Source organism: Hoplias malabaricus, chromosome 10 (genome assembly GCF_029633855.1).
Source record: "Hoplias malabaricus isolate fHopMal1 chromosome 10, fHopMal1.hap1, whole genome shotgun sequence".
In the NCBI taxonomy this organism is placed as follows: Eukaryota; Metazoa; Chordata; class Actinopteri; order Characiformes; family Erythrinidae; genus Hoplias; species Hoplias malabaricus.
In genome coordinates, this window is record NC_089809.1 from 20,148,983 (window position 1) to 20,162,205 (window position 13,223).

The window sequence follows — 13,223 nt, forward strand, 5'->3', positions numbered from 1 at the left end:
AAAGCTTTATTTTTTCATCTGGGAACATGGAGACAGCTGGTGTAACTTGCCAAAAAGTTCCAGTTGTGTCTCGTCTGTTCAGAGGTTATTCTCCCTGAAGCATTGGTTTGTCAGTATGTATTTTAGCAAACTCAGGTCTGGCTTTTCTATATATTATTCCTTCAACATCCGAGCGCTTCTGGGCCTTCTTCCATGGAGCCCTCTGTCTTTCAAAAAACCATGGGTGGCGTGATCAGACACTGAAGTGCCTTGACCTTGGGGTTCAGCTTGTATCTGGAACTTTTCTTTGGTTCTTTCTTCCACATTTCTCACTATCTTTCTTCTAAATCTGGGGTCAATTTTGCTCTTGTGGCCACTTCCAGGAGGTTGGCTATGGTCCCATGGACCTTAGGCTTCTTAATAATCCTTGCAACTGTAGTCATAGAAACGATTTTCTTTCTGATCTCCTCAGACAAATCATCAGACAACTTTATAGCTTCCGGCCTAAACCCATGAATGATTTTATTTATTTATTCCTTTATGCAAATGTGTTATATAATACTAAACATGCTGATTCTGGGCAATGTTTGGAGGTGTTCTTCTGGCTCATTCCCTGCCTCTAGCTTTCAGATTTGTGGACAGAGCATATGCTAATCCCAGCTGTTAACAGTAAACACATTGACCTGGGCAGGGCAGGGTGGGCCACACACATCGGCTGTGGTGGTCACTCTTTTTCTGTGGGCATGTGTGTGTGTGTGTGTGTGTGTGTGTCTAAGGCTATATGTGTCTGACTATATTAGCACATCATACTACAGAGGCTATAATTGTTGCGGGTCAAAAATGAAGAGCCTTATTTATATACAAAGAAAACTAAAGGAATAACAACCATGCAAAACAACAAATAGTACCAACAGATAAACACCACTTTCATCTTGGGACAAAATAAAAAACGTCCTCTTATGAGCAAAAGGTTGATATGTCTCTTGAAAAAATGGAAGCTAATTGATGAAAAGTGTGGCCACATTAAGCCGGTGGGAAGGCTTTGGGGAAATTTTGTAAAAATGTATGCTTTAATTTGAAAAATAAATGTCTTGTACTCACTGGTTGTTTTCACAGAAAAATAAAAAGATGAAATGTGGTCTTTGGATTTTGCGAAGTGCAGATTAAAACATCATGAATTATTAATAGGCTTTAATACCCCCAATATACACACATACCATTTTTAGGGCCAAGGAGGAAGTACATTAATTGCTTTATTAATTTCTGAATTCAATTCAAAATGACTTTTCCCAGGAAAATCCATACTTACCTTATGTTTACACCCAAATGGGTTGGAGATTTATTTATTTATTTAATTTTTAAAGAAACATTCATTAAAATAAATTTTAATTCTTTATATAACAACACTCCAAGTCACTAACATTTGCAAACAAACAAACAAACAACATTATTGTGAAGAAACACACAGCAGAGTGGAGTGCAGCAGTGGAAGCAGAAGTAGCATGAGCCACATACTGAAAGAATACAGAGTATGCAACGGTCGGGTGGAGGGATTTGGAGCAAAGAAGCAAAGGAAATACTCCCGGCACAGCATCACTGCAGCACAAGCAGGAAACCATTAAAGAAGACACATAGCACACACACTGCACTTAGCACACACTCCATAAACACTCTGCATTCAGCCCCATACGTGTCCCAATACACATACACACACTGCACACACACACACATACTGCAGTTCATATATATATAGAACTGGGAGTGCTGCCAAAGCAACACGTGTATCTGCACATACACCTCTTAGGATGTGTGTCTCTCTCTGTAAGTGTGAAGTGTGTGTGTGTGTGTGTTAACAAGTGTGCACCTCATGTTGTCAGCTCATTTTCATCTCACTACATTCTCGCTCCTTATTATTTGTGTTTCTGCGTGAACTGACTTTCACTTTCTGTGCTTTCACTCACTGTCTCTGTCTCTCTCTCTCTCTCTCCCTCTGCATGTCAAATGTCTCTCTGTCATTCTCTCTCTCTCTCTCTCTCTCTCTCTCTCTCTCTCTCTCTCTCTCTCTCTCTCTCTCTCTCTCTCTCTCTCTCTCTCTCTCTTTTACCCATAATGCCTGGCAAACTTTCAGTCACCATAATGTTTGGAAGTCGCTCAAACCATACACTGGCTGCAAGAGCCATTTTTCACTTTCTCTTTCCAGAACCTCAAGATGCGTGTTATTAGGGTGCCCTCAAGACTAAACATTGACTTAGTCACAGTGAGGACAGTTGCTGCTTTCTTCTTTCATTCTCATAAGAACATAAAGGTCTTTTATATACATTTGCAACTTTGAGATTCCCTCATTTTCCTAGGAGTTGCATCAGAACCTGTTCCTGCTGTGGATTTTCAGTTTTTGGGATCGTTTGCTAACAGAAGCAGCTGGGCCAACTGACAGGCTCCCTTCCATACAGTGAGTCATTCAGCACAGACTTCTAAAGCTGAACTCCTCTAGTACTGCAGTAATAATTCAAATAAAACAACACTGATCTTTGGTCATGCTGTTGCTATATAAAACTGCCACGTTGACAGGTCTGACATAAGCCTGCTGTTGTTGTTTGTTGTGGAGGATTCACACATACACATCTGTCAAACGTATGACCATCAGCCAAGACATTGTAGCTGTATACATGCTCTGTGATGCCAAATATACAAAATGAATCCCAATGAATGCAATAAATGTGTTAGAAGTCATGCCCAAGGACCATTGAAGTGTAGCATCAGGTGCTTACCCAGGCACAGAATTGAGTATGAATAGCTTATTTGGTTAATTTCTTTTACAATTTATAGAATACATTTGATATGTTACTTAATTCATGCTCTTCTATAGCTGGCATAAAATGACACTATTCAAAATGTACAGCGTCAGCAACCAACAACCTCAGACAATATTAAATATTTTTTTCTCCATTAAACAAGTTTGCTATTGTTTTGTAAATCTCACATTTTCTACTGTAGTCAACTGTTTATTATTGTTCCTGCTATGTGTCATAAAGGTGGCCTCATATCAAAACTGTGAGAATTTCAAATATGAATTTAAGTTGACCTCCAGAGCACTAGGTACATGCTTGTCATTTCTGGTCTAAATGTAAATCTGAAAGATGTTGGAACCATTTTAAAGTAAAACTACCTTTATAAATGGTTAAAAACATGTATGTTAAATGGCTATTAACTAAGCTGTAAGCCATTTAAAAGTCATTAACTCATTAAGTCACAGAAAGGGCAACAGTAACCTGATATTTGCTATAGTGAAAGTGTCAGACAACTTTCTGAAAATGTCAGGGCAAGGAATATGCTAAGACTTAAAATTGTTAAGGAATGCCACATTATCATTAAAGTAAAATAAGACATTCGGCCGGTGGTTAATTAATAAAACACAGTTTTTAAATGTTAATGTATTAACAGATATGTGATGAAATGGACATGTATATTGTGGACTGATGGACAAAACATATCAGGGTAACTGTCAGAAAGACTTTAACTGTGGTGGTACATTTTGTTGTCACTGTGGTGGTCCCCTCAAGGGTGCATATACTGTACCTTTAGTAAGGGAACATAATCTTACCTTATTCTATTATATTTGTACATTTTAGTATTGTGTTGATTTCATACGCTCCATTTCATCGCTGGGACTTCTATAATGAAAGGTTACAAATATTCACCTCTACTTCTAAATATAATAGAATGTAATGGTACCTTTTGGGAATAAACCTGGGTTTTAAAACCACACGTCATTCTTACCCTATGTACTGTTACTCTATGTATTATAACTGATATGAATTTTAAGGTGTTTAAAACCTAATTAATAAACCAATTTTAAATGATTTCTAAACCTTTATAAGCATAGCCTTATTATAAAAAATGACCAAGATTTCTTGGTTCCTCTAAAGGTTTCTCACTCATTGGAACTCAGCAGAGACCTCCTTGCTGCTGTTGTGCTGCATATCACCAAATATCCGTGAAATGGCTCTTCATGACAATACTATTGTACCACAAACTACCACAAATAAACTTGAAGGACCCACCACACTCAAAACTAAAGACCAGCACAGCCATATAAAAGCTCTACACAGTGCAGGTGCATAACCGCAAGGCGACAAACATAAACACTCTTCCTTGAACAAACACACTACAGAAAGGCCACTCATACACAATCGTAAACACCATAGTTTTGCACTCACCACAAACCTCTCCAGCCTGGTGCCTCCTGCATTCCCAACAAATATGCCTGAGCTGGGCTGAAAGGTGAGTCTCTCCTGGCTCCTATGGAAAGCAACCCGGCTGTGCTCCTCACAGTCCATGTAGAGCTTCACTTCCTCCCCCAGAACAGCTAGAGTGAACCTGGCCCAGCGTCCTGTCAGGTCCCCCATCTTAAAGGAAGCGGCTTCCTGTGTACGAGAAGCTCCAGGTTCAGTGTAATAAAGCACCACTCGCTGTGAGTCATCTTCCACTGGAGATAAAGCCACTCCTAAGTGCACTATCTTCTGTAAAGCATCTGTGATGGCAAACAGTATTCCTCCATGCCGAGTGGTGGGCTTAGCTGTTACTATGATGGCAAAGTCCCGGAAGAAAGGGTCAGGGATGAAGGAGCGTGTGAGCCGGCCAACGTTGGCATCCGGACCGAAGCTGTATGCTGGGAAGCCCTCGAAACCAGTGACGAAGGAGACAGAGGGAGGTAGAGGCACGCCAATTAGCTCCGTCAGATCCAGTTGCTCACTCGAGCCCCTCTCTGACAAATAGAAGAAGAGAAAGGAAAGCATAATATTATATTATATTCTGACATGTTTGTTTCATACAATAAACATGTATTTTTTAAATAATCTTTTTCTAATGATTTCTAATAAACACTGATCAGCCAACAGTAAAACTACATTGATTGTAGGTCCTCAATTGCATGCAGTAGTAGCAACACAAGCTTTGTAGCACAGTTCTGTTACTGTCTCTGACTTTACATCTACAAAGTGCACCAATAATGTAGGTGTAAAATACTGCAACAGAGTGGACAACGAGTGGACACAGTGTTTCAAACTCCAGTAGCACTGCTGTACCTCATCAACTCGTAACAAAACAACACACACTAACACAACACCAATGTGTCAGTGTCACTGCAGCACTGAACATGATCCACCAATCAAATCATACAGTATCTGCTCTGTGGTGGTCCTGTGGGGACTCTGACCATTAAAGAACAGAGTGTGATGGGGATGAACACGCAGAGTAGCAGATGGACTATAGTCTGTAAATCATGTGTTATAAGTTGCAGTCATATATCTTGCACTGGGGTGAAGGGAGTGAAGAAACAGCACTGTCTCCTCCCTCCTGCTCCCCAGGTGCTGTCCTACGGGTCTGTGCCCGCTCAGTGTCCATAGGACAGTGTTCACACCCCACAAATTGGTTAAATATGAAGACACAATGTTGTTCTAAATTGTGCAACAATAAAACCCCATCTTAATTTATATATCATACATTTTATTTAAAAACATTTCCGCAAGGAAATTGCCTAAAATACATTAAAAATGTCTTAAAACATTTTTGACTGCTGAAGGGAATGTGCAAAGCAGACAATTAAATCAACTACATGAAAAATGGCAGGCATGTTGTGTTGTTACTCCACTTAAATATCTTCAAAAAGAGTCATTTAGCGGTTTTCCATCCACCGATTTTTTGCGAATAATGAAAATGCGCATTAAAAAACATGGATGGAAGCTTTTTTACGCTCGGACGAGGTGGAAAAGTTAGAATATTGCTAAAGGGCTAACGAAGAGGGTTTTTCGAATAAACGATGACGTTTCAGATGGTTTATAGATACACACTGCGCATGCGACACAGCGTGCGCCGGAGCCCCGGACTCATCCCGCGAACACGGGCTTTTAATGGACTCCCCTGACTGCCCTTCTCTCCTCTCCGAATTTTATCACTGTTTTCACACCAGCACTCGTATTTTAGAGCATTGTGTGGAATATTGTAGACATACAGCAGCACTGCGCACAAGTCAGGAACCACACAGCATTTAACTTCTCACTCAAAACATTAAGAACAAGCTCTACACACAGAAATGGCACAGGCACCCCCCCAAAAATAAAAATAAATAAATAAATAAAATCAAGCTTTTTGATATAAAGTGTGTTTTTGACATAAATGACCCACTCGGATCTCTCCACCTCCCTCATTTCGAGGCCATATTACTACGTAAACAATATGCTAACGTTCTGGATGGAAATCCACTCACAGTTTAGGGATAAATAAACATAAGTAGCCATTTGTACAGTAGTTGCAGGAATTAGGGCCTGGTCATAATTCTTGGTAATTATCCCATAGCAAAAAAAAAAAAAAAGAGCCAAATATCCAGCTGTGCTTGGGCACCACACACACAGACACACACACACCCACACACACGCACGTTCATGTGTTCCATTGTACACATCCAAGGTATCTTTACAGGTCTCCACATCTTCATTCCTGACCACATCAATCAACTTGTGCAGTGGAAAAGACCTTCCCATCTCTATCCATTCATCAGTTTTCTAAAGCATTACCATCTGTCCAGCACAACCAAACCCAGCTCTGGTCTTGGACCAGTTTCCATCACATAGCTTTAGGCCTGATCTTCAGGGACCAGCACTCAGCCTTGGCCTCAGATCAGCAGATTCAGGCAAAATTCTAACAAAACCTGGAGACAATGCTTCAGCCCAAATTCCCCCTCTATTCCAGCCTCTCAACCCCACACACACGGTCCTAATTAAGGCTGAGGGGAACTGTAGCAACAATTGTATGCTCTGTATGAGGCGAGCCAGCGCGCGACACAATCATCTGGAAGAGATTAGGTAGAGCTAATATGCGCAATGCTGCTGCGATTGCTCCTGTGAACCAGGGATGAACTGTGCCACCTCAGGCTCCTCAGTGGGTATTCTTCGGATATATAAAGAGTTCTCTGGTCCATTTACACTGATGCTGCAAAATTTCACTTGGAAATTGTAAAAGAAACACTGATTAGATTAGATTAGGTTTATTGTCACTACACTGCACGCAGCACAGTAAAATTAAAAAGCAGTCCTGTTAGTGCAACCACACAAAAAGGCAATAAATTAACATGAGTTACATCAAGTACAGTACACATAAAATAAGGTTTAGTAGATGTAAACAACAAAATAAGGTGCAATTAATGTAAATTACAATAAAGTGAAGCAATGTAAATAACAATAGTGTTTCTAGTTGCTGATGACTGTAAACATATCTGACTGATTAAAGCCCAGGGTCCGTTTGATGTGATTGAGCTGGCAGTGTCCCATGATGGTTCCATGTATAGATCCTGACCAATGAGGATGATGTGTTTGGCAAGTGAGAGTTAGTTATACAGGGTCCAAAAGTCTGAGACCTTTAAACACAATAACATTTAAAATATCATCGCTGTCTACAGAAAACCATTTATATCAGAAAAAAAACTTGTTAACTTTCAATAGAAGTCAACAGATTGTATTCAAAGTAGTTTTGGAGCATTTCTATGTTTTCTTCAATGTGAAGAAAAGTTGCTTTGTTCAAATGTTGTAAGCTATAACACTACAAAGATGGAGATACATGTTTTGATGTTTAACATATGGTACTTAGTATTAGTTAACCTCAAGTTTGATGGATTAGATGGATTTAAATTACAATATAGTGCAAACTTGGAGAGTTCATGCAACACATGTCAATTCAAAAAGAAAGAAGAGAAACAACAAATGCTAAGGAATCTTTAAATCAATGTATATGTTTCAAAGTTTGTACTTTTCATTCTAATTGCTATACTAGTAAATCATTTGCAATGAAAAACATGGGATATAATCAGAAAAAAAAACACATTTCCTCTGATGTTCAGGGCCAATAACAATAAACCAATACATTTTTTTAATTGCTCTCTGGTAATAATTACGTTTTCTGGATCATTATGAGACGTTTAGCGAGGAAATCCCCATTCTGATTTAAGTCAGATATTTGTTTGTGTGCAGGATACTTTGGTGTTGCCAGGTTGCACTGAAACCCAGCATCATTACACATGTTTGTGTGACAAGCTTTTAATCGCACAGTTGGAGACCAAACATATTTCAATTCATATTTGCACTGAGTTATGACCCAAATTTCACAAATCACAGGCATTCAGGATTGTTACAATTCACACAGGAACAATGATGTCATAAAGGAGACAATAGGATGACTGTCATCAGGTCATAGAGTGAGCTTTCATCACCAGACTACTGAACCCTTTAGAGAAACTCTTGTCTTTAAACCAAGGCCGGTTTTTCACTATTACTGAACAACTTGGCCAGTCACTGAGCAGCTGCAGAGTTGACGTCCTCTAGATCCGATCTCAGTGTTTATGTTTCTCAGTGAAATAAAGGACAAAGCCTCATCCAACTGTGAAAGAGTGAGCAGCATCTTTGTGTTTGGCTTGCAGAGATTTTTGTAGGCCAGATATCAACTCCTGTATAGCTGTTTGGATAACAGCCTTTCTCCACTTGCCAAGTTCACCAACGCAACATTGACCCAAAAAGCTGTAAACGAACCTAGCTATAAAATTTCATATTAGTGAGATGATTAAGAAGACCTGTTTGGAGTGAGCTTATAAATCTAATAACTAAGATTTTCCATGATTGTGTTACTTGAAAACAGTCCAGAAAAGATAAAATTGCACAAAAGGTTCATCACAAGGTCTTAGCAAGGCATTTAAAAGGTATGTTTACGATTACTGTTATCACTTATAGCCCCTATTGCACTTCATTTATAGAAAATGATGGAATATCAATATTGCAACTACAGCAACTACAAAAACACAGTACCAATAAATATGCTTCACAAGCTTGGAATAACTCTGTTAGGTTAATTATTATTAGTGAACTATAACATAGTCAATATAAATTTATGGTATGAACTAAACACCAAGGCATAATGCGACTGTTTACAGTATATATTATAAATGATTCAATAATATTAAAACTGTAATTTTTTATTTGTTTTTATATGCTTTGATTTGATATTTGTAATGAGGTTTTCTAGTTATAAAGACAATTATAATTGTATTTATTTTCTCAACTCTTATGGAAGCATGTACTACAGATTCTACGAAGTCCTCCATAACCTATAGAACATTAGCATCATTTTACAAATACTTTATTTATTCTGCAGCAAAATAAGTTTAATATTACTCAAAACTAGGATTTATAAACGTGACCTTACCATAAAATTATCAGGGCTACTGAGCCATTGGTGGAAATGCCCAGCATAATACTGATTCATTTGGGAGCAATTCATTATTCATAAATCTTTGCTGATCCAGATGTTGCCGATTATCTGAATGAGTGGCATAAAACCTGACAGTTTGGACAATTGTTATTTTCCAGATAAGTTTGGGTTCACACTAGGGACTTTTGAGTCTTAATGATAATGAAAAAAATGAGACACCATCTTTAAGAAGTGTCTTATGACCAGAGCATTGAATGTATTAATATTTTACATATTATAGTATGCGTGAAGCAGAACATTTGAACACATATTTCAGTGTATCATTTAGAGTGATGCAGTGATGTCCTATACCAGAATTCTTCAAATCTGCAGAGAGAATGCAGATTTTAGCCATGAATTCTACTATTAACCTTAATAAATTTGTCACTAGATGGCTACTGAATACATACACACAAACACACACGCGCGCACACACACACACAGAGAAAGAGAGAGAGAGAGAGAGAGAGAGAGAGAGAGAGAGAGAGAGAGAGAGAGAGAGAGAGAGAGAATCCAAGACCACACCTGGATTTATGATCTAGATTTGAAGGACTAATGTCTATATAGACTCTTGCCATATAGTGTCACAGATGATCTGATAGTGGCTGCGCTTGCTTGTGGACAACTTTGCAAGCATTATTTTACCTAAAAATGAGAGAATGAAAACACAGACAGGGCCCCTTCATGTACAAAATCAACACTCTGGTCATATGCATTCACTGAAAAGAAATCAGAACTGGAACAAGCCCAATGGACAATAATTTTACAGTATATCTGAAGTAAAGCTGTTTTTCATTATTGTTGATAAAAAATAATTATTTTGTTTCACAATATATCAGTTAGGGCGGCACGGTGGCGCAGCAGGTAGCGTCACACAGCTCCAGGGACCTGGAGGTTGCGGGTTCGATTTCCGCTCTGGGTGACTGTCTGTGAGGAGTTGGTGTGTTCTCCTCGTGTCCGTGTGGGTTTCCTCTGGGTGCTCTGGTTTCCTCCCACAGTCCAAAAACACACGTTGGTAGGTGGATTGGCGACTCAAAAGTGTCCGTAGGTGTGAGTGAATGTGTGTGTGTGTCTGTGTTGCCCTGTGAAGGACTGGCGCCCCCTCCAGGGTGTATTCCCGCATTGCGCCCAATGATTCCAGGTAGGCTCTGGACCCACCCGGACCCTGAATTGGATAAGCGGTTACAGATAATGAATGAAGGAATGAATATTTCAGTTATTCAACATTTACTATCTCAGCATTAGGTTTTATCTGATCCTGTCATTAGGAAAATAATACATTTCCTGTTATAAACTAAAGCAAATAGATTATTTCTCATGTTATTGTTGAATAAATCAAGCCTCACTGAAGGCTAGGAGAAACTGGTAGAGGTGTATAATGGAAATGATGGTGGTTAAGGGTTGGAAAGGCAGTCACTAATGATGCAAATAATGACGTGACAGATAATCAAAGAAAATGTAAATCAAAGAAATTTTAATGTAAGCTTTTGGGAACAATAGTGTTCTATGATCTAATATAATCATGTGAGTTGGGAATAATGGTGTACTGATCTAGGGGCTTTGTACAGTTTGGAGGAGCCAGGTGTTGGCCTCTCTTTGCCAAAAAATGTTACAAAAATGTGAATTTTTCTGGAGTGTTGATTTGTGATTGGGCCGAATCAGGATTAACGCTTTGATGCACAGCCTTAATAAAATTAAACATTGTGACTTTTCTATTTCCATTTCTAGTTTTCAGATCATTATTTATTTGACAGACTCATTTGCTTGATTTTTGTCCATGACAGTACTCCTCACACAAGACACATATCTATATGCTTATTTGGTGTCGAAATTCCACTCTAATTCCACTCTATTTTTTTCTTCCTGGCTTAAGTCTATGACTATTTTTTGTTTGTTTACGGTGAGTATTGGTTACTGAATGTTGCTTGGAGAGACAGCTGCATATACCCTTCTTTAACATATGGCTAAAATGCATCTCAGACCACCTCCAGAATCAGATTTAAACTTGTTAAATTTGTCTTAGAGCATTTACATATACATTTTTATGTAGATATCTGTATTATGATACAATGATGATACTCATGTCACATAAAACCACCAGGTGTAAACTGTGACTCTTTTCAGAACAGGGGGCAAAATTGGGACCAGAAGATCCTTTCCAGAATGTTGTTTCTACTGCCCTGACACCTCTGAGGCTGGTTTGGGAAGATTAGAGAATCCAGTTGGAATGAAGTCCGGGAGAGGATTTTTACATTTCTTCTCTGTTTACTGTTTTATGTTTACCACCCTGAGCCCCACCCACATTTAGATTAAAATTCCTCATTGTTGTCCAAAACGTTATTTTTACGAGATTGTGACTGGCCCGCATAGCAAATCTGGCAATAGCAGACTGGCAAATCTGCATCTGGTCTTGATTCAAGTTTTAAAGAGTAAAGCATTACTCATATGTTTTGATAGGGGCTTTTGAATATAATGCATAAATGTATATAAAACATCATCACCATATGGTAAATGCTATTTGTAATTTCTATACATTACCATTAACTTATGTCAATAATTTTTTCCCAATTTGATGTATTTTTAAAATTTATAGAAACACAACAATCTTTCATGGTGGTCCACATCTGGGTCGCTATATTACAAACTATGTGTATTTATGAGTGTGTTAGGCTTGATAGCTGGTCCTTCAGCGCAGAATTACTTAATACATCATCTGTTTCAAAACCACAGACTCCAATGTAATCTTCACCCTAGTTAGTGGTCAGTGTTCTGAGTCCCTGCTGACCGAATTCATACCATGTGCAGCATGAACCACCTCAGTTAAATATCAGAACAGGACACTGAGCAATCTACAGACCAACAGAATCAACAACTGCCTCGTAACCAGATGCAGCTCTGGACAAAGAACACTCCTTAATGTCCCCCTGGATGACACAGTCCCACTGGTAAAATTTATGGAAAATGTATGTGCTGTGGACTATGATTAAACCACAAAACTGTATTTGAAAACATACTGCATGTATTACAGGTATTTAGAAGGAAGTTTTGGTATGACATATTCAAATAAGTCTGATATTTCACTGCACAAATAATAAATAAAACAAAGTTCATGTTAGGAAAGAATGGCCACACACAATTTACCCAACAGACTGCATGCAATGTCATCATGCTGTTCAAATACTTCATTTATTTGAGTCAAAGGTTATACCAAATAACCAAATAAAACATATTTTTTCATGGGTTCCTGGTGCTCAAGATTTTTGAGCACTGCATGTCTTGTATCTTGCAAGACTTGCATCAACAAATAAACAAACATTTTTTAATGGCATTAGGTCCAGGTTCCTGTAAAAACAAAGTGCTCATTTGTAATGGTTCCTGTGGTTTTATGTTTTCTCTTTTTTCTGAGTGACTTTTTTCCCTATTTTAGTTTTCAGGTTTCCCAATAACAGTAAGAGCTGAAGGATGACGTCCAGCAGAAAGACCACCAGAACTAGAGAGGGGAACCACAGGGCATGACAAGAGAGAATAAGATAATTCACTACTGTGGTGAAAGTCTGAGCTAGTGCTCATATTAAACTCACCTTGGAAAATATCAGTTTCAGTGATGGGGTTCCTCTAAATCTAGAGGTTATTACTCTACCCTGTTCTACAGTCTCTTAGCAAAAATAGGAATAATATCTGAAAGTTGTAGTCAGCTGTAATCCAGGTGTCAAAGTGGTAATCACACAAGGTACCAAAATAAGATAATTTCATTATACTTCCTTCACTATTTTTTTTTCTTGATTTACAAGATTTATGATATGCTAAGTGCATGACTTATACACTGACCAGCCATAACATTATGACCAAGTGCTGTGTCTGTCTGTGGCTGATGTGAGGAAAATTCTGGACAGAGTGAATGCATGGAAGGCTACTGGACCAGACAACATTCCTGGCTGAGTACTCAGGGAATG

The 13,223-nt window shown here is 38.5% G+C and overlaps 1 protein-coding gene across 2 annotated transcripts in view; it reads right to left on the reverse strand.

Annotated features, from left to right (window-relative positions):
- col15a1a (collagen, type XV, alpha 1a) overlaps nucleotides 1-13,223 on the reverse strand; it is a 95,540-nt gene that overhangs the window by 47,032 nt on the left and 35,285 nt on the right. For both annotated transcript variants that reach the window (XM_066682467.1, XM_066682466.1), the window contains exon 3: nucleotides 4,197-4,744. In XM_066682467.1, the coding sequence (XP_066538564.1) occupies nucleotides 4,197-4,744 (548 nt within the window). The remainder of the gene's footprint in view (nucleotides 1-4,196; nucleotides 4,745-13,223) is intronic.